The sequence below is a fragment of the Heptranchias perlo genome, chromosome 8, assembly GCF_035084215.1.
Source record: "Heptranchias perlo isolate sHepPer1 chromosome 8, sHepPer1.hap1, whole genome shotgun sequence".
Classification (NCBI taxonomy): Eukaryota; Metazoa; Chordata; class Chondrichthyes; order Hexanchiformes; family Hexanchidae; genus Heptranchias; species Heptranchias perlo.
In genome coordinates this window covers 14,857,522-14,880,441 of record NC_090332.1, presented here as the reverse complement: position 1 = coordinate 14,880,441, position 22,920 = coordinate 14,857,522, and the positions used below count along the sequence as shown (strand labels likewise).

General features: G+C 42.7%; 1 protein-coding gene across 2 annotated transcripts in view; it reads left to right on the top strand.

The window, feature by feature from the left end:
- The window catches only part of LOC137324441 (alpha-actinin-2), an 81,598-nt gene that overhangs the window by 16,102 nt on the left and 42,576 nt on the right, over nucleotides 1-22,920 (top strand). For both annotated transcript variants that reach the window (XM_067988717.1, XM_067988718.1), the window contains exon 2: nucleotides 20,947-21,061. In XM_067988717.1, the coding sequence (XP_067844818.1) occupies nucleotides 20,947-21,061 (115 nt within the window). The remainder of the gene's footprint in view (nucleotides 1-20,946; nucleotides 21,062-22,920) is intronic.

The window sequence follows — 22,920 nt, the reverse complement described above, 5'->3', positions numbered from 1 at the left end:
GTTTTCAGCCTATGATGTGCTATAACTAGCTGCTAGGAATTCCGCAAGAGTGATCCGGGTTAGTTCGGCCTCAGATGTTCCCAATAGACAAGTACAGTACCTCTGTGCTTCCATCCTCCTCCCACCCCTGTGTGACAACTTGGCTGTGACTGGCCACTCACTCACAGATACAAACCCTCACATACCACTCCCTGTGGAATGTGTTGCTATATCAACGCACTCAGCCAGGTTTGTCTAGCCGCTTTTCTTAAATATCATCACTAGAAGCTGTTTTTCATTGGCCTCCAGTGGCCTCTTTAAGGACCACTGGGAAGACCTGGTACAAAGGGGCAGAGCTTGCATGCAATTTGTACTCCAATTTTGCAATCAAGATCCTACAACCTGCATAGGATCCCGATTTGCACAATCAGCGCAATGCCTGTTTCAAGTGGACACCCTGGGCGACTAAAAGTCACTCGATCCAATATGGCGGGCACAGAACTTAAGGTGTAGATCGCACATGGAGATAGCGACCCGATTTAGGTAAGTTTTTCCTCGTTTTACGCTTGGTTGAGGTTAAATTTCTCCCCCTGATGTTTGCAGGCAGAAAACTTTCGGTTTATTCAGCAAAACAATTTTGTTTGGAACAAATACACAATATGCAAGTAAATGATAAATTCTTGCAATTGTCTTTACAAAGTAAAATATTAAAAGATATTGGGGTGCATCATTAGCTCATCCTCAGTTTCTGCCCCTCCATGGAATTTGATTCAGCTGTGAAACTGACACAGGTGACAGACAATGTTCGATAACTTAATGCTACCCATCGGTTAAAAGAGATAATTAAGTTCTCTCTGCTGCAAACAGGGAAAATGGCTGCATTTATCACATTATAACTGCAGTATACCAGCATTGCCATTTTTGCATTTTATTGGGTTTAACTCCAGTTTTACAATTCATCTTTCAAGGGGTTAATTAACACATTTAATTCGGTTTAACCCTAAAGGCTTACCTTTTGTTCTTTTCCCTCACATTTCATCCTTCAACTTCACACACTATTCCACAGTGAAAGAGCAGGCACGTGATCAGTTTCTAGGCTTTTTGCAAAGGCTGTTTTGTAGAAAGGTAAAAGAGTGGTCCAGAATGACTATCCCTCTGAAGCACATTTCCTTCCTTCCTTTGGAGCAGAATGTTGCCCATGTTCAGCACTTCCCCTTGTCAGCACAACTAAGATCAGGCTCCAGGAGCTCGCAGCATGGAACATTTTAACAGACCTCTGCCAATTGTGCTCTGTAACTGTAAAAACAGGTCAAGGCACTGCTCTGTTGAATTTTTCCTCTCTTCCCTCTCTTCCCTCCCCTGTGGGGAAGTGCCCTGCCTTCCATTCAGATGCCTCCCACAGGCGCACAGCTGGGATCAGATTTTACTACATGGAATCACATACAGGAATTCCAAATCCTAGCACTTAAAAGTGTTGTACCACTGTGCTGTTCTGCCATGTGACTTTTGATGTGCAAGGTCAAGATCAATGTGACAGAAATGGGTACATGACAATGCACTTGGTGATTTTTTTTAAAAAGTGTGAAATCACGGTTTTAAGTGGGAAAAGCTCAAGAATGATACTGGGATTCTACTAGGAATGCAAAGTGATCTTGTGAGGCTTTTCCTGCGCCCTCGTTAAAAGATAGTTGTGCCCTGAGTGCCTTTTTTTTCATGTATGATTTTTTTTTTTTCTCCCCATGCAGTCCACTCCTCAATTCATGCTGAGGTTCAGTTCCATGAGTGAGCCCAATGAGAGTCAGTAAGCTATACAACTGAGCCTGATATTATCCTTACACCTGTACACTTCATAGCAAGAGTCCCTGGAATGAAATTGGAGGTTGGAATACTGGCTGAATTTTTTAAAAAATACTACGGAGGCAACTTTTAGATCCCCTATCCCAACTCTGACTAATCAATTAACTCAACGTAGACTGACAATCAATTCTAAGACTCCCATGATGATTCGAATGGCTGAGTTCCACGTTGGGCAGTATGCTTACCAGCTAAACCAGTGGATTAGCCCATAATCCTATTTTAAGAGAGCATTGTCTTGATGAAAATTGTTGTTAAACCTTTTTTTGTTTCAGCATGGGGAAGAGTCATGCATTATTTCTATCATCGTAAGATTGTGTGAGCAAAGGGACAATACCTTTCAATGTGATTTACTTTTATTACGTCAAGTGATGGTCAGCAACTGAAACAAATGCTATTTTCCTTGAAAATGGTGCAACTTTCAAATATTTTGGGCTGATGTTGAGTGTAATGAAGTCTAGTCCAATATGGACAGCATGAAGCTTCAGTGTGACTTCTAGCATTTGAGAATGATCAACTGGTTGTCACTGTGTGAATTTGTCTCACTCTACCATCCACGGAATAAAATAAATAAAATTTTATAAAACGGTAAGACACCTTTCAGTCCATCAGTGCTGTGTCAGCTCTCAAAGAGCTATCCACTTAGTCCCATTCCCCTGCCCTTTCCATTTTTCTTTTTAAAATATTTTTTCACATCTCTTTTAAAGGCTATTATAGATTCTGCTTCCACCACTGTTTCTGGTAGGGCATTTCATATCCTAACAAACCCCTGCATAAGGAAAAAATTCTCCTAACCTCTCCGCTGTTCATTTGGTCATTATCTTAAATTTATGCCATCCTAGTCACTTGCTCACTGACCAGTGAAAATAGTTTTTCTCCCTTTACTTCGGAAAAATCCCTCATAATTTTGAACACTTCTATCAGATCTCTTTTTAACTTTCTTTGTTCAATTGAAAAGATTCCCAGTTTCTCTAGTTTCTCCTCATAAATAAAGCCTCTCATGCTAGGTATTATCTTGGTGATTCTCTTCTACAAGGTCTCCAATGCTTTGACATTCCTCCTAAAGCAGAGCATCCAGAATTGGGTACAATATTCTTTTTGGTCTGACCAATTATTTATATACCATTACCTCTTTGCTTTTGCACTTTATACCCCCGTTTATAAAACCAAAAATCATATTTTTATTACAGCTTTATCACTTTGTCCTCCAACTTTAAAAAATTTATGTATCTAAACCCCTAAGTATCTCTACTTCTTTTGAGGTTTTAACATTAAGTGTGTATATATATATATCCTTTCCTTATTCATCATTCTAAAATGTATCCCCTCACATCTCTCCATGAAATTTCATCCCATATCTGTTCAATCCACTAACATGTTTATATCTTCCTGAAGTAGTTTACAGCTCTCTTTACAGTTAACCACTCTCCTTTGCTTTATGTCTGCAAATTTTGATATTGTACTCCCTATACCTAAGTCCAGATCATTTTTATATATTTTTATATATATATATATATATATATATATAATAGAGAGATGCATTGCTAGTGTCCTAGGCCCAACCATCTTCAGCTGCTTCATCAATGACCTTCCCTCCATCATAAGGTCAGAAATGGGGATGTTCGCTGATGATTGCACAGTGTTCAGTTCCATTCGCAACCCCTCAGATAATGAAGCAGTCCGAGCCCGCATGCAGCAAGACCTGGACAGCATCCAGGCTTGGGCTGATAAGTGGCAAGTAACATTCGAGCCAGACAAGTGCCAGGCAATGACCATCTCCAACAAGAGAGAGTCTAACCACCTGCCCTTGACGTTCAACGGCATTACCATTGCTGAATCCCCTACCATCAACACCCTGGGGGTCACCATTGACCAGAAACTTAACTGGACCAGCCATATAAATATTGTGGCTACAAGAGCAGGTCAGAGGCTGGGTATTCTGCGATGAGTGACTCACCTCCTGACTCCCCAAAGCCTTTCCACCATCTACAAGACACAAGTCAGAAGTGTGATGGAATACTCTCCACTTGCCTGGATGAGTGCAGCTCCAACAACACTCAAGAAGCTCGACACCATCCAGGACAAAGCAGCCCGCTTGATTGGCACCCCATCCACCACCCTAAACATTCACTCCCTTCACCACCGGCGCACAGTGGCTGCAGTATGTACCATCCACAGGATGCACTGCAGTAACTCGTCAAGGCTTCTTCAACAGCACCTCCCAAACCCGCGACCTCTACCACCTAGAAGGACAAGAGCAGCAGGTACATGGGAACAACACCACCTGCACGTTCCCCACCAAGTCACACACCATCCTGACTTGGAAATATATCGCCGTTCCTTCATATTGAAGAGACCTTGCCAATTCAAGGAAAAAAATTCCAATTTCGTATAGTAGACATTTTAAAAATGCAGTGATTCACGGATAATTTTAGTGTAGCAGCCTGGGCATCGTGTTCTGGTAACGAGTAACCATAGATGGGAATCTGGCAGCCTGTCAGTAACATAGGTATTGTGATATTTTAGTCACTGTAAAATGCGTTACAGCGCAGGACATTTCACTTCAGAACAATTGAAGTTTGTCAGCCAGAATTCTGACAATCAACAAACGCTGACATAAGTAGAGATCAAATTGCCACCAGTTGTTAGACCTTGCATTTGACATTTGTCAAACTTGCTGTGTCCTATAATGCCGCAATCTGTTTCCATAATATATATTTGTGTAAGAGTAGGGATGTTATACCATATAACAGAAGATGCATTGCAATATAATAGAGGTTGCCTTAGGGAAGACAGTGGGATGTGAGTGGGGTGAAATAGTGGGCCAGACCAAAGAAACAGTTGCAGGGGTTGACTGGGGTAGGTAAAAAGAAGCAGCTGAAGGGGGAACAAGAGTGCCTTTTATTCCCGCTATTTTTTTACACTTGTTTTTGGGATAGGAGTGATGCTAGTAAGGTCGCATTTATTGACCTAGTCTAGATGCTGTGAAAAGGTAGTAGTGGGCCTTCTCCTTGAATCAATGCAGTTGCAATGATGGTACTCCCACAATAGTGTTAGGTCCATATCCTGGAATTCCCTACCTAGCAATGATGAAAGATATGTTCAAGTCAGGGTGGCATGTGACTTGGAGGGGAACTTGGAGATAACGGAACTGCATCTTCACTGAGATGGTAGTGAGGGTATGAGGGATGGGGCCAGGGCTTTGCAGGCTGCTTTGCCGATATGGTACCATGCTGTGGTCTCCGTGCTTGATGCATGTATACTTCAAACAAATTCTTTCCTTTCAGTGAGCTGTATTTATTGAAGCCAACTTGGCATTTTTCCTCGGTCCTGAGAACATTTTACACATTTGTCTCCACAAGTTATGGAGGTTGGAGACTACGTTCACTTTGTCTTCCACACCTACTCCACAGTAGCTCTGTTAGGACGGTTCCCCTCTGCCCCAAAAATGGCTACTTTGCCAAATGCCATCTCCTCCAGCAGGACCTCTAGGCTCTCCTTAGTGAAGCAGGCAGTTCTTGCAGTTGCTTCAGTTATCTTCTTTACACAAGAGTCTACCTCTACGAAAAACAGTGCATGTGTAAAAGAATGCATTGAAAATAATGGATTGTGATACCATTGTGATAGTAATTGTCAAAAAATACAAGTAGGTGTGATTTGAATGTTAATCTGTTATAATAGGATGATAATGTATAATGTGGGTTTACACCCATGATATCCCAGCAACTCCCCACATGCAGGGTGGGCAAATTGGAGGATGAATCGCTCTTGGCCACTCTTGTGCACAGCTTGTGTCAGCCGTGGTTCAGTGGGTAGCGCTCTCGCCTCTGAGTCAGAAGGTTGTTTGTTCAACCTGTAGGTGTGGTGGATGTATAAGATCTCATGGCACGATTTTGAAGAAGAGCATGTGAGTTCGCCCCAGTGTCCTAGCCAATATTTATCCCGCAACCAACATCAATAAAACAGAATATCTGATCATTATCACATTGTTGGACCTTGCTGTGCCCAAATTGGCTGCCGCGTTTCCCTATATTACAACAGTGACTACACTTTAGAAGTACTTCATCAGCTGTAAAGCACTTTGGAACATCTGGAGGTCGTAAAAGACGCTATATAAATGCAAGTCTTTCTTCTTTTGCCGGTGGCCAGTTACAGAATAACATTGGTAGAAGTTGAGAGCAGGGTGCCTGTCCATTTTCTTGGACAGGGTTTGGAACTATAAAGAGAGGAAGAGAAAAGGGAGAAAGTATAAAATAAGAACAAAAGAAAAGTACAATTTCCTCAAAGCTGCTCAAATCATGTGTTTCACCATAGAAGAAAAATGCAGCAGCAGCAGCTTGCATTTGAAATGTCCTAGCACTCCTACTCCTCCTGATCCCACATGGAAAGTTTTTAACAAAAAAAGAGAAAATCCATTTACTGGTACCTCTTCCTGCTAGTGTAGGGCAATCCACAATGGCTTCCTTGAGCAGTCCTCCACTGAACATTGCAGTCAGGATCCGATGGTGTCATTAGAGCCCAATCTGCATATTTAAAGAAAGACCCCGCAGCTTCTAGCGGGTGTCCCTCTCGCATGCTCACGAGCATGTTAAAATCAGGAAGGCAGCGGGATCGGTGTGAATAAGCCTCACGGGCGATATTAACTACCCACTTGTCTGGTTTCCAACAGACAAGGTTAAAATTGGCACTTTTGTGTTGGCAAGCCAGTGGAGGTTGGTGAGGAAGGAGGTGATAAGGGATTGAGACTTGACTTGGGACAAGATCCATGCAGGGGATGTTTGGGCAAATTGCAGTTTGTGTAGGGTGGAACTTGAGTGGCCACCGAGGAGTGCTTTGGAGGAGTCAAACCTGGAGGTAACAAAGACATTGATGAAGATTATGATGAGGTGAGGGAAGAGCAGAGGTGAGTGATGTTGCAGAGATGGAAATAGGTGGCCATGATAACGAAAAGTATATGGGATTTGAAGCTCAGTTCAGGGTCGAGCAGGATCCTGAGATTGCACACCGTTGAGTACAATATGTGCGAGCAGCAAGCAAGAGAAATGGAATCGCGGAGGGAGATCTCAGCAGAAACTGAACAGGATGAATTTGGTCTTGCTGATATTAAGTAGGAGAAAGTTTCAGCTGATCCATAACCTGGCGTCTGACAGCACAGAGTAGTTATGAAGTTGTTGAAACCTGCTGAAATGAAACACACTTGGGCTCATAATTGCTTTTAGAAATTGTTTGGTTTTTTTAAATATCCTGTTTGGGATTTACTTTTCAATTACACCTTGTGAGTCTTTGACTTCAACAGTTCTGACTCAGAATAATAAACTTTCCCAATAATGAATGAAACCCAGCACAGCACATCAGGAATCACACAGACATTCTCAGTCAAACAGATCCCTTCTTTATTCTTTACGCCTCAGTATAACCAATATTGCATGTTGACCTGCAAATTCATTGCACTCACTTTAAGTGAGAATCTGCTCTGTAAATTATTTTTTTTTTAAACTTTGTTTGACATCCTGGCGTTCTCGTCTTAGAACTATGCCAAAAGTTTTGACCTTGGATTTGAAATAGATATAGTTCAGAATAGTGCTAAGAACACCACTTGCCAATTACAATACCATTGGACTGAGGTATCACATGAGCTGGTACTTACTGTATTATTGTATTGGAATTCAGTGGCTTTTCCAAGTACCTATGGAATTGGATGATTGAATGTGGAACAAACATACCACCACAGATACCAATAGCTGTAGCAGGTGACCATCATTCACTATTAGGCATGCTCAGCACATTTACCAACCTTTTTAAAGCATTAACCTAGATTTTCTGGTCCTTGTGAAATTGAAACCAAGATAGCTAGAAACCAGTGCAAAGCTGCCCAGAAGTATGGTGTGCTGATTGACCACAGAAAATTGTGTACAGTTCTTTAGCATAATTATTCATGGCTCCATGAGCAGTATTGTCCTTTTTGTGTGGCAGGGGCCTGAAAATTGTGCTTCATATGAAATTTAAAGGGATGCAGAAGTTTAAAGATAAGTGGCAGCATAGAGGTGCATGCATTCTTGTCTTTTTAGCTTTTCCAAAAGCTATTTGAACTTGTTGGAAGCCTTTGCCAAGGTAGAAAGAAAATAGGGGAATGAAGTGAAATGAAAACTTATGTAGAGGTATGGAACAGAGTCTGCAAGCAAGTGATCAGCAGCCCAGCACTCAACCCTTTGTTTGATAGCTGGTGAAGTGGAGGTGGTGCTCTATGATGTGGTTGTGAGAGGCATGAGCCCTTTATGCCGCTCGAACACCATTCCCATTGGTCAACACTGCAGCATGACTGGAAGGAGATGGCGGGAGATATAGAGTCGTACCAGTTCTTGATGGATGTTAGGGAATGGATGCTTTTACTCATAAGATGCACAAGATAATGGGGTTCAAAGGCATTTATTGGCTTTCATAGGAATTAAGCATACAATGATGACCATTATTAATAATAATTACACATGTACTTAAGATTACACTTACGAGAATATGAATTACCGGAGAAGTCACACGTTACGTAAAAACATAAGAAATAGGAACAGGAGTAGGCCCCTCGAGCCTGCTCCGCCATTCAGTCAGATCATGGCTGATCTTCGACCTCAACTCCACTTTCCCGCCTGATCCCCATATCCCTTGATTCCCCTGGAGTCCAAAAATCTATCCATCTCACCCTTGAATATATTCAATGACTCAGCATCCACAGCCCTCTGGGGTAGAGAATTCCAAAGATTCACAACACTCTGCATGAAGAAATTTCTCCTTATCTCTGTCTTGAATGGCCGACCCTTTATCCTGCAACTATGCCCCCTAGTTCTGTGCTCTTTAGCCAGGGGAAACAATCTCTCAGCATCTACCCTGTCAAGCCCCCTAATAATCTTTTATGTTTCAATGAGATCACTTCTCATTCTTCTAAACTCCAGAGAGAATAGGCCCATTCTACTCAACCTCTCCTCATAGGACAACCCTCTTATCCCAGGAATTAATCTACTGAATCTTCTTTGTACCACCTCCAAGGTAAGTATATCCTTCCTTAGATAAGGAGACCAAAACTGTACGCAGTACTCCAGGTGAGGTCTCACTAAAGCCCTGTACAACTGTGGTAAGACTTCCTTACTCTTGTACTCCAACCCCCTTGCAATAAAGGCCAACATGCCATTTGCTTTCCTAATTGCCTGCTGTACCTGCATACTAACCTTTTGTGTTTCTTGTTCGAGGACATCCAAGTTTCTCTGAACACCAACATTTGATAGTTCCTCACCATTTAAAAAAAATTCTGTTTTTCTATTCTTCCTACCAAAGTGAATAGCCTCATATTTCCCCACATTATACTCCATCTGCCATCTTCTTGCCCACTCACTTAATCTGTCTATATCCCTTTGCAGACTCTTTGGGCTGGATATTAGGAGGGAGGTGAGTTGGCAGCGGGGGGATCGACTGGGCACGTGGGTAACGCGCCCTGTGAATTCGGGGTGCTCCGCACGCGATCGCAGCCTAATTGAAGGCACTTACCTCGGCTTCCGAGTTTCACGCTGGAAAGCTGCGCAGCGGGTGGACTGCGTAGCCGCATCATAGGCTGTCAGCTGGAGGAGTCCTATTTAAAGGGGCAGTCCTCCACTGACGCTGCAGAAAGGAGCCAAAATTACAGCATGGAGCAGCCCAGGGGGAAGGCTGTTCACAGATTTAATGATGCCTCACTCCAGGTCCTACTGGATGGGGTGAGGAGGAGGAGGAGGAGGACGACAATAGAGATCTTCTTCCCGATGGACGGGAGGAAGTGGCCTGCCTCTGCCACCACGAAGGCCTGGCTCGAGGTGGCAGAGGAGGTCACCGGCACCACCAACATATCACACACCTGCATACAGTGCAGGAGGCGCTTCAATGACCTAAGTAGGTCAGCCGAAGTGAGTACACTTACTCATTCCCGTACACTCCGTCTGCCACATCACCGTCCCCACCCCAAATCTCCTTCTGCACTGCCAACACTACTCTGTCACATCACCCCTCATACCCACTCAAAGCTCATCCTCATCTTACCTGCACTTACTCATCTCGCCAGTACTCATCCCACCACTACCACTCAACCCAATCCTCATACACTCTCATGGCTCTGTCTCATACTCACCCTCTTGTGCATCTCTTTCACGGTCAGCCTCACCTATCCTTCCACTACCTGTGCTGCAGCCACAGGGCATGCATCACAGGAAGCGTAAGGCAAACGTGTCGTGAGCATGAAGTGGATGCACAAGGGTGTTTGAGGGTTTGTCATGGTTTTTACTTATATTTGATTTCTGATCAACTCACATTACATATTATATTGTCACCACTACTGCCACGCCTTTGCAAATCTTGTCTGGTTTGTGCAATAATGCCCATTCCTGAGGATCACCATGAAGACCCACACCTGTTGCCACCCATTGTGTCACTGCAGAGTGGGTGTAGGTGTATTTGCAGGGCTCTTTTGTGCAGAAGACTAAGAGATGTCGGCAATGTCCCTGGTGGCACCCTGGAAGGATGCGGAGGAGAAATTGTTGAGGGCAGTGGTGACTTTGACAGCGACAGGTAAGAAGATGGTGCTAGGGCCAGCAGGGAGCTGCTCGGCATGAAGGAGGCTGCCGATGTCCACGACTACATGTCGAGTGACTCTGAGCCTCCGTGTGCACTGTTGCTCAGAGAGGTCCAGGATGCTGAACCTCAGTAGACCCTGTGGTGAGGGTAGTGCCTTCTGCGCTGCATCTCTCTCTGCAGTTGCCCTCCCTCCTGCTATGCAGGTGGATGTGTCACTGCACTGTTGTGGAGCTCCATGTGTCAGAGGTGGACGGCATGGCCGGCAAGGCTGGTGATGCTGTTCGTCCAACGAGGAGGTCATGACTGCAGCTATGGCGGCCCCCATCCGGAAGATGTACGTTTGAGGGGGTCCGCAAGATAGGTAAATGTGTCTGCACACAGAGGTTGAGGTTGAAAGTTTGTGAATTTTATTGTTAGGAGGAGGGTGGTGGAGGCCAAACTTTGTCCAAAGTGACTGAGTGGCCTCCTGCAATGAGTGAGGGCCTTTTTTCCCCCCCCACCTGTCAAATGGACCTTTGCAGCTGCCACAGGCTGGTGGCTGCAACACGTCCATTTCAACTGGGAGTGTTTCCCCCAGTACGGGAAACACACTCAGTTGAGGTGAAAATCTCACCCCCTCCTAAAATATCCTACAAATTAGGTCTGCAAATGACCTGAACTGTCTAATTAATCAGTTTAAGTGGGAAAGCCGGCATCTAAGCGTGTCACTGGGGAACCCGGAAGTGGACGGGTTGGAGCCGGGCTTCGGACCCGCCCTGGGAATCCCCGATTTTCGGAGCCCCCCGCCACGAACCCACCGGCTCGGACGTCTGAAAATCGAGCCCTTTGTTTTTCTCCTCACAGCTTACTTTCCCACCTAGCTTTGTATCGTCGGCAAACTTGGATACATTACACTCGGTCCCTTCATCTAAGACATTAATTTGATTGTATATAGCTGAGGCCCAAGCACCGATCCTTGTGGCACCCCACTAGTTACAGCCTGCCAACCTGAGAACATAAGAACATAAGAAACACGAGCAGGAGTCGGCCATCCGGCCTCTTGAGCCTGCTCTGCCATTCAACAAGATCATGGCTGATCTTCTACCTCAATGTCATTTTCCTGCACTATCCCCATATCCCTTGATGCCTTTAATATCTAGAAATCTATCGACCTCTGTTTTGAATGTACTCCATGACTAAGCCTCCACAGCCCACTGGGGTAGAGAATTCCAAAGATTCACCACCCTCTGAGTGAAGAAATTTCTCCTCATCTCAGTCCTAAATGGCCTACCCCTTATGTCCCGTTTATCCCTACTCTTTGTTTTCTGTCCTTTTAACCAATCCTCTATCCATGCTAATACATTACCCCCAACCCCATGAGCCCTTACCTTGTGTAATGGTCTTATGTTCTTATACCTAATGAGGCTGGGACAAAGGAAGCTTGTAGCTGAATGTTTATCAGTTAAAGTCTCTGTCTGGTAAACAAAACTGATTTTTCCATTGAATATTTCACTGGAAACAAAACTGATATTTCCAGCCTTCTCTCAGAAACTCACTTAAAAGCTAAAGTTAATTTAAAGAATTGAACCGTTTCCTTACAATGGATATCAACTGTGGATATCCTTGGAACAAATGGGACAGCTCTGCATCTGGTCTTCTGCTGACCCAGAGCCTGCAAAACTAGTTTTCAGATGTGGTTGATGACATCATGGCCTATGTGGGCTGATCAACCTGGCATACCTTCTTTCATCCAGTACTACTTAAAAGCATTTAATACTGAATCGGATGTTTCCATAGAGTAGTCTTTCACATATCGTATTTGTGCCATCAGGTCATGGCTTCCCTTGGGAATTGGAGCTTCTCCGTGCACTAATCCTCTGACAAAGTGAGGTACGTGTCTATAGGTGTGGGTGTGAAAGTACCAGCAAGTGGATGTGAAGTGTTTCTGGTGTGACCTGACCTCCTGTTTCTTTTATGGATCTAGGCCGCTTTTCTGGCCTAGTAGCCCTGGCGAGCCCACTTGCACCCTTCAGAAAGCTGCTACACCCCTTGGGCATACTGGCCTCCACATTTACATCGGTCGCAGTGAGGCCAGTGCAGTGGAAACTCCCAGCACAGGGAGTCCCTGCTCCTGGCCCTGACCCTTATGGTGCGGGGGACCATGTCTGGGGTGAACAGAGGTTCTGCCCCGGACCAGGCCTCCTGGAAACTACAAATGAAGGTCAGGTCCCATTGTATCTGGGTCCCAGCCAATTTCCCGGGCTCTCTTCTGCACTTCTGCAGAAGTCTTGAGTATTTTTGCAGTCACTTTTTTTTAATCATGGGGACGAAATGGTTTCAGTGTTGTGTCGCTTGCAAGGTTTTTTCTTCCCCATTTCCTGGGCAGAATTCTAAAATGCCAATGGAAAAATGGACCCAAAATTGATCAGTATGGTGTTTCTCTGTCATAAGACATTGTCCATGCGCTTCTTTGTATGGAAGGAAATTTGTATGGTGTGTCAGCCCGTTCACCCTAGTACACCACCTCTTAGCCGCAAGGAACATCATTAGGTGCATGGGAGGAGGTTTCCCCCATCCACCTGCTAGGCACCTGCAGTGCTCTCTGCAGGATCTTTTATAAGGAGAGAAAGAAAAATTAATTTGAAAGTAGGACAGAAAATACTGTGTACATATGCAAATTTTTGATGGTTTGGTGACTTCAAAACAGCAAATATGCTTTTGGCTATGTTTAATTTTTCATGACCGAATGGTAGTCGCTACATATATGTGAATGCATTGGCTTTACCTTAGTGTCTGCACTGTATAGGAGAACCTGTACGGATTGAATTGATCTGCTTTACGTCCCCATGAAGTGCGATAACAGCAGCTGGTTGTATAGTACGGCAAAAGTATGTATTTGCATGTTGCGTATACAGTGTCTATAGCATATCGAACCATCAGTGATTTAATAATTCATGCATTGCTGTATCAATATCTGACAACAAGGTTTTGCTTTGAATAGTTGATATTTTAAAGATTTAGTGAGAAACAGCTTAACTTTCACAAATAGACTTGTAAGCGTATGGTAACTGGTAAGTTTTTTAAGTTTCTTGTATTCCTTTTCCAACTTTCAAAAAAAATATTTTTTGATTTGCCAGTTATTTTGTCTTTTTTACTCTTTTTTATTTAACCTTTCTAAAATGCCAATGGAAAAATGGACCCAAAATTGATCAGTACGGTGTTTCTCTGTCATAAGATATTGTCCATGCGCTTCCATGCATGGAAGGAAATTTGTATGTTGTGTCAGCCCGTTCGCCCTAGCACACCTCTTAGCTGCAAGGAACGTCATTAGGTGCTTGGGAGGAGGTTTCCCCCATCCACCTGCTAAGCACCTTAAGGCCTCTGAATAAGTTAAATTTCATTTACCAAGAAAATGGAAAACCAGTGGTCTTTCTATAACATACAGCAGGGCTAATGTTCCCTGCAATCTGGGTCAATGGTGCATGGTGACTGAATAAGTCAAATTTTATTTTTATTACAGGACTTTTACCAGGGTTTTGGGCGGGTGGGTAACGAGATGAATTGGAAACTCACCCATTGCTCCAGAAATGAGGACCAGGCTATTTTTAAGTCCTGGGCCTCATTTAAATCCAGCCCACCGACTTCCCACCCATTCTGGGCCGGAAGTCAGCGGGAAATGGTAGAAAATCACCCAACCCAGAGGCCACCTGCTGACAGCAGGTAGGTGGCGTGATCGGCTTCTAGGGCCATCTTGCAGGGGTCTCACGTTTGGGAAGTGGGGATTCCATGGCAGGGTAGGCCTAAGCTTGTTGGGCCCAGAGGAACAACCCGCTCCTCCTGGCCCCACAAGGAAAGTTAAAATAAAACTTACCTGTTTAGTCCTCTTCTGGCTCTGGCTCCTCTCACCACTGTCTTCACCAGGCGGGGAAGCCACAGCGGCTTCATGCTCAGGCCATCCAGTTGAAATTGTAGTTGGGTCCTGATGACTCGACATGCACATGTAAAGAAGGACCTCGCCGGCTTTGCACCAGTGTCCTTGCTGCCTGCTCAGTGGAGCAGATTAAAATCCAGATCAGTCGGCTCCCAGCAGCTGCAGGGTATGTAAATAACCTGTACAATTTTAACTGCCCACCTGTTCAGTTTCTGCCAGGTAGGTACAGTTAAAATCGCCCTCTTAATATTTGCCTTTTGTGATTTCCTTTTCTCCTTTTGCCGAATATTTCCCCACCTTGTCACTTTCTTTTAATCTGGGAAGAGAACAAACATGGAATAACTTTTTATACAAGTAACAAGCATAAATGTTAATTTCTGACTTCTTTGTTCACCTGCAGTTTTGCATTTTACTGTTTAAAATCCAAGACCTAAATACTATGGCAAAGAGATCCCAAGTCTCTCAACTCAGATGGCAATGCAGGGAGCCATCGATGATTTGCCATCACCAGCATCATTCTGTCAGCTCCAGTTCCATTCCAGTGACTTTGCTGTTAAATGACTGTAGCTGGTAAATGATTTATGTTGTTAAATTAACATTAGCTTGATAAATTAGAATTTAAGCTATGAAACCTTGGTCTGTACGAATTTTTTTTTAAATGCATGTGATTTAGCAGCCAAATCATTTCTGGCTTCTACTCAGGAATAAATGAAATGATTAGGATGCTTCTGGAACTTTCTTGTTTACTAGTACTACTTTCACTGATGCCTTCACATCGGCAATGGGACTTTTTTCTATGACATTTGCTTGTTTTGTTCTCTCTCTCGGTTTCCCCCCCCCCACACTCCCCGCCTTTATTTCTTTTGTCATTGTTTCACCTCTAAATGTAACTTTTGCACAAAGTTCATTAAGCAGCCAGTGCTGTTTTGGTTGCAAGGCATTGCAATCACTTGACTGCACAATGTTTGTAGATTTGTCAAGCATGCAGGATATCTGATTTTGATGTAATGGTGCAGGCCTTTAAACCTGCTAAACTAATGTTGGGTTTAAAGGAGATTACCTGGATGATTAATTAGCACTCGAAAGGGGAACTCCACTATTCATAATTGTCCTGAAGCTGCTTTATATTGATTTTAGCTTAAAATTATATTCTATCGCACAGTTAACTTCAGATCATCATTGCTATATTTGCTATGACAATTCAAAGATCTTCTTTGATTTGAGCCACAATTCAGATGGTTTGTGCAGAGGCTGTAATAGAATTTGAGTTTTCCTTTCAATTTTATTTTGTCATCAAAGGTGAGGCAAGTCATTGGAAACTTGTCCACTTTTATTACACAGTATCCACTTCAAATGCTTCCATGTTAGGTGTAGCACTTCCTTAGATGCAGAGTATGGTGAACGGTGGCCAGGGTATGATATTGTATTGGTTATGCTATTGGACTAGTAATCCAGACGTTGAGAGTTCAAATCCCACCGTGGCAAAGACCCGTGTAGCTGAGTCTCACCCATTTTCTTGGGGGTTCGCTGGAGACTGGTGGAACCCCCTTGAAATTTCGGGGCCATTACAATTTTTCCCCATTAAGGTTAGAAGTTGATGTTATTAATACATTAGCTTGTGTACTTGCTTGCTTAGATGAGAATCAGGCCTTTAAAATGATGAGAAGCAAGGATAATGTAGATGTAAGCAGGCTATTAAACTTGGAATATCATTACCAGAACTAGAAAACATAAATATAAAATTAGCAAGCCACAAGTGAGAGATCAGAAGAAATCTTCCTGCCTCTTTATTCTGGGGCGTTAGCTGATTTTAAAATGCACGTGATGTGCGCCAGTATTGCCAGCTCCTGTGAAAATGGGTTGTCACGGCAAATTCCAGCCAATTTACCTTTAGGTTGCAGCCGGCTGTGTGAAACCCATGCGTCAGGAGTTGACGTGAAAATCGATAAAGAAAGCATTAGCCAGTAGGATACCAGAAGAGACACAGTAACGGGAAGGGAGAGGCACTTTTTTTAACTTTTGCCCGTGAGCAATACCAAGGGCGATCAGCTATATTTTATATATATCCCCAGACAACAGCATATATTGTGGAAACATTGTACATTATAATTCAATGGGGTTGTTATGCTAATCACTTCTAAAAAGGATTGCTAACAGGTGGTAGATGCCCAGCACTCATCATTAACTTTCATCAGAGATTAAAATGCTGTCAGTTTCAAAATACCAGATGCACTTCAAAGAGTCCCTGTACCATCATCATTGCTTTGCCTATTCAAAAATAACCAAACTAAATAAATTAGTGCATGCTGAACGACTCCTGAAAAGTTGATGTATCCCTATTTGATTGTCACACTTGAACTAATGAATGGTGAATTTCATTAGATTCTCAATTAAACTAGCTGCTGACCTCTGATCATCTCTGGTGACTGAAGAGTGTCTGTAGCTGCTACATTCTGTCTACATTTTTTTTTGTGTCTGCCAGCTGTCTGGCCCCTTTTCAGAGAATTGTCAAATCCATGAGATCCCTGTGGCCACTAAATCTGACCATTGATTGGTCTTGAATATTCTTTTTTTGATTGGTTGTTACCAAGCATTTGCTTGGCAGAAATAAGATTCAGCATTTTCCTACCGTACTCTCAGGACCCAGCCTCCTGCATCTCAGCCTTGGGTTTCACCTCCTCAATTCCAGATGCCATCATGCGGCTGTGGTTCTCGCTCTGTGTCCTCAGCAACTTCCTTCTGTCTCTGGTGCTGGTGCGAGCCCCGGGATTACTCTCTAGGTTACTTACTCACTGGCTGGTCAGCAGCACTATCAGCCGAATTCTCCACGTCCTCCTCTTCAAATTTGTGACCGTTATAATAGAAGGATATGCTGATAGGGTTAGATGAAGCAGGGTGGGAGGAGGCTTGTGTGGAGCATAAAAACACCAGCACAGACCAGTTGGGCCGAATGGCCTGTTTCTGTGCTGTAAATTCTATGTAAATGTGTGCTTAATTGGTTAATCCAATCTACTGATAGATGATTTTCAGTATAACTATATTTTAATGTTTGGATTTACATTTTAATATTCCAGCAGATAACCTCAAGAAGCAATGGTGTAAGTTTAGGAGACATATAAAGTTGAAAAGAATATGAGCTGGCTGTTTTATTAAAAAAATGTTTTGTTGCTCATGGGTAGTCTGACTTCTAGAGCATAATTTCTAATGTTTACTGCGATCCTGTGACAGCTGTAACATGACAGCAGTTCATCCATTACTATAAAACACCAAATTTATTGAGTCAATATATAGCATGACTAATATTTGGATTGATGTGGAGATGCCGGTGATGGACTGGGGTGGACAAATGTAAGGAATCTTACAACACCAGGTTATAGTCCAACAGTTTTATTTGAAAATCATAAGCTTTCGGAGGCTTTCTCCTTGAGGTACATTTGGCTCTTTAACTGTCATCCCGCCGGCTTTAATTGCCAGTGGGACTTCCATTTTTGGGTCACCCGCGCGCACATAGGTGGATCCATGGGAAACGTGGAAGTCGGCGGATTTTAGTTGGCTTCCGAACCCTAATGGGATTGCCACGATTTTCGGAGCCCCCCCCCCCACCCCCCAATGCACCCGCAATTGCCCCCTAAAATTGAGCCCCATATCTTTTTATGGAGCTCAACATCGTTTTTATTGCAGGACTGGAATACTCAATACCAATTAGGCATTGAATTTCCCAATCTCTGATACATCCAGATTTGTAATCAAGGACTAAAATGGTGGTCTAGTGGCATGGATAGCTCTGGACCCACTTGCTACTTGGCGACCATAAGCAGAGAAATATTTTGGCATACAATCTGCAGCTCGTCCTCTTGGTGGAGAATGTGTGTACACGGGGATTTAGGAGGCAAAATCGAAGAGAAAATACACTTCTCTGCCCAAAAATCATTCTGATGATCGATCAATCTATGAGTGGTGCATAAAATGGACTCAACAGTGTTTTTTGCAGTCTTCAGTGAGGAAAGAGAAAATTAGCAAGGAAACAGTAATAAACTTTGTAAATTTCCAACAGTTCTTCGATCCTTAAATCTATTCTGTTAGCATGTGAAATTGTCGAAGTATGACTGATCACATCTTTTGGTATTTATTTTCCAATATAGGGTCTGATTTTCTGTACGTTTGAGAGCTCTAAAACATGTTTTATATTCTTTTCCGTAAAACTTTGACAAAACATGTATAATACACCAAGCATTTATGCTGTATATGGAAAGTTCGTAGCATTGTTGATATTAATTATTTAAGTGCACCAAAATAAAGCACTCCATTGTCCTATCCAATTACTTTTACACATATAAAGAACAAAATGAAAATGCTGTGAGCATTCTGTAGGATAAATTCACTGATCCACTCCCAGCAGGGAGCCAAGCTCAAACAGAGCACAGATTTTGGAATTGGCACTGCAGTGTGGTAACCCTATCCCTAACCTTCAGGTGTGCATGGTCAAACCAATGTCTGACCATTTCTGTATTCTATGATGGTGCTCCAGTGCTCTATATAAAAATTATTACGTTCCAAGTACTATACTTGCTGCTGTTACAGCCTAAACACCCCTTTTATACAATAGTAAGTAAAACATTGCAGACTGTTGTTATTAAGTAAGATCCTAAAAGTTGTGTGAAAAGAAAATGTGGAAAAGTGATGCTGTGTGGGAAGAGAAAAGCCAGGAATTATTGACACAGTCCTTACATTTACCCACCATGTTCCCATTTCCCTTCAACCACTTTCCCTTCATCCACCTGTCCAATCTAATCTTGAATGCTGACATAGTTGCTGCCTCAAAGATTAACCCTGGAAGAGAATTTCACAGGTTCACAACTCTGTGCAAAGAAGTTTCTCCTGCCCTCTCTTCTAAATTTCTTGCATTTAATCTTATATCTATGGTCCTTCATTCTTCACCCCTCAACTGCTGAAAACAGTCTGCTTCTATCTACCCTGTCCCATCCTTTCATTGTCAAATTTTTAGGATCCACTAGATTAAGATAAATAACCTTCAGTCCACAGCTGATCTATGTTACAACATTGTTGTGGCAGCATCTGAGAGAATGGAACACAATGCAACAATCAGAGTAACCAAACAATGGGGGGGAAGTCTTCTTTAGGAACCATTCTTTCATAGTGTGTGAGGCTGTGTAAAGTAGCATGGAAATAACCAGAATGAAATTAAGTTGGAGGCAACATTACTTGGATGATATAATGGAGAGTGCCCAGTACCCATAGAACCATTTCCTAGTAGGAGTAAGAGCCTTTAATTGAGAAGGGAGAAATTAACAGATAAAAGTCTCTCAAATGAGCAAATTGAAAGCTCAGGAGTCCTGAAAATGGGTACTGTTAGTACAGGTGTATCCGATCTGTTTGTGTACCCCACAGAGAGCATAAATTTACAACTGTTTTAGGAAAAAAATGTATAGAAATTACAACCCGGAAACAGGCCATTTGGCCCAACCAATTTTTGTCAGCATTAACCCTCCACACAAGCAAATAATTCTAATCATATTTACCCACCTTGTTCTCATTTGCCTTCAACCCCCTTTCCTTCATCCACCCATCCAATCTAATCTTGAATGATGACACAGTTTCTGCCTCAATAACTAACCCTGGAAGTGAATTTCACATCCTCAACTTTCTGTGTGAATATGTTTCTCCTGCTCTCGGTTTTAAATCTCTTACATTTAACCGTGTATCAATGGCCTTTCATTCTAGACCCCTCAACTGCTGGGAACAGCTTCTATCTACCCTGACTCATTCTGTCATTCTATTAAACACTTCTATTATATTTCCCTATAATCTACGTTGTGCTCATGGGGGGGGAAAAAAAAAGTCCCAATTTTTCAAATCTTCCTTTGTGTTTGTATTTTCTCATACCAGACAGGATCCTGGTGAGTCTGCGTTGCACCCTCTCTGAAGCCTCAATATCCTTCCTATAGTGTGGGCCCAATACTGCATACAGTAGTCTAACTGCAGTTTTATTAAGGCCTTGTATAGACTCATCTCCTCTTGGCTTTTATATTCTACTTTTATATGAAAACCTAGAATTTCATTAGCTTTCTTAACAGCCTTACCAACCTGAGGTGCTGCCTTTCAAATTCCCTCTGTTCTTCCACATCACCAAGTCTACTTCCATTCAGTATAATTACTGCTGTTCTATTTTTATGAAAATACTTCACCTCACATTTGCTGACCTCACCCAATTTTCCTTTCCATTGAGCCATTGATAGCATTTTACACTATTATAAATTGGATAGCCCAGTGTTGAAGGATAGAATACTAGAGCCTGGTCTTCAGTTGCTTCCAAGCCTTTATTCATAGAGCTCTCCCTTACACATCGTGTACCCCCAAGATAAGCTCCCTCCTGTAAATGGATACAAGAGTCCCCAATTGATACCCACCACCTGAATACAATTAACACTAATTGATATAAAGTACATGGATACAATTAACATACACTGTCGCTAAAAGTGAAAATTACACCCAATGTCAGAGCTTTGCTTCCAGAATTTCTAACTTGGGAACAAGTCGCTCCGTTACTTAAAAAGAAAGCCAGTCATAGTGTAATAGATATTTTTGCGTTTCAGACTTTTACTGCCTGGTGCAATTCACATTTGCGGAAAGCTGGTACTCAAATCGAAAATATTGAAGATGACTTCAGAAATGGACTTAAACTTATGCTTCTTTTGGAAGTTATTTCAGGTAAGTTGAGCTAAGCTCTTTCTATCAAAGGGACAAATGATCAGTTAGTCTTGGTAATGTGGCTCGATTTAAAAGTGAGCTCACACCACCTGCGTGATATGGACCAGAGAGGTTGAAGGTTTCATCCTTAGTGTGTGATGAGTTAATTGATCTCAGCCAAGTAGGGAGCAGGGATGCTGTACTTGACCTCAATTTCTCTAGGTTAAGGAGGGGAATAATTAGCCACGATTCCAATTCTTCATTGCTATCCAGTGACTCCTGCTGCGTGTCTGATGAGGATAGAATCTGGCTTGATTCTGATGCCCCAAACAGTTGAATAGCCTGCCGTCTAGGTTCACATATGAACAGTGACCCCTGGGGTGAGGTCTAAAAAGCTGCTGCTGCCTGTGGGATCAGACCACAGTATAACTTAGTGCCTTCAGGAGAGGAGAGGAGAGGAGAGGAGAGGAGAGGAGAGGAGGGGAGGGGAGAAATGGCCCCTCTATGCTGTAAAAAATTTCTTCCCTTAAAGCAGTGCTCAGTTCCTTTTTGTTGTTGTCAGCAATAATTGTCTCACTGTTGCTTTCCCATTTGGAAAAGTTGTACAGTTATTTCTATTTCAGAATTGACTGTTTAGGTTTGTAGCCACAGTTTGTTTCATTGTACTTTTTTTTGCTGGCACCTCTTCTTTGAATTGATTGAGTAAGGTTCTTGTTCATATTTCTCCCTGACATTTTCATAATATAAGTTGTAAATGTTTGTTTGGTATTTTATACAATAGGTGGTCATGTACTGTGTAGCCATTGCGTTCTCTTGGGGCACAATTTTGAAGACTACCTTTTGCTTTTTTAAGAAGTGTATATGACTGCACCTGGAGCACTGGAAACTAATCCTCAAACAAAGGATAGCTTTTTCACCTCACCTCACCTCTATAAGTGAACTCTGGAATTGGGCTTCATACCTCCTATCTGAAATTTCAGCAAGACTATTTTTGTTAACCTCTGCAACTTCATCTGCCTCAGCTCCTATCTTTCTCTTCCCCAACCACCAAAACTTCAATGCACACTTTTATCATCTAGTGGCTGAATATTTCCAGTGCTCTCCTCATGGGCCTCCCCACTTCTATCATTCATAAACTACAAGTTGTGCAGAATGCTGTGGCCTGTGTCCAGGCTCCACTGGCTGCCCATGTCCCTTTTAAAATTCTCAAATTCCTTCACAGCTTCAGCCCTCACTACTCCATGATCCAGCCCTACATTGCTATGTGCATCCTCCGGTCCTCCAATACTTGAGATGTCACACTCTCCTTCAACATTGGTGACCATTCCTTCAGCCACGCTGGCCTCGCTCTCTGAATCTCCCTCTCTCCATGTCCACCTTGTCATCTCCCTCTCTCACTTCAAAAAGCTTCCTAAAGGCACTCCTCTTTGACTGTATTTTTGTTCCCTATTGATCCTCTTCTCTTTGCCCTCTCTACCTGCCTGGCCTTCACTTGGTATCCAATACACTTCACAGCACACTTAAGATGTCTCTCTATATGTAATCAACACCATAGAAATACAAGCAGTTGTTGTAAGTGGCTGTTGTTGACTTTGATAGTTTGTGTGAAAGAGTTGCCTCCAATTCATTTTTTTGTGCTTCCTAGTGGCTAGTAGAAAGTAGCAGGTTTCCTGATTTTTCTTGTCTGCGACTGATGCATAGTCCCAGGAAACCAAAGAATGGGGCAGTAAAATTTTTAGATAGGCTTTTAAAAAAAGAAGTTGATCATGAAACCCATGATTTTAGGTACAAGATCAGTAGCCGACTCATGGATAATTAAAACTATGTCCGCCTCTCTATCTGGTGTAAAGTGTGCTGCTTCTGTAAAATAAGTATGTAGT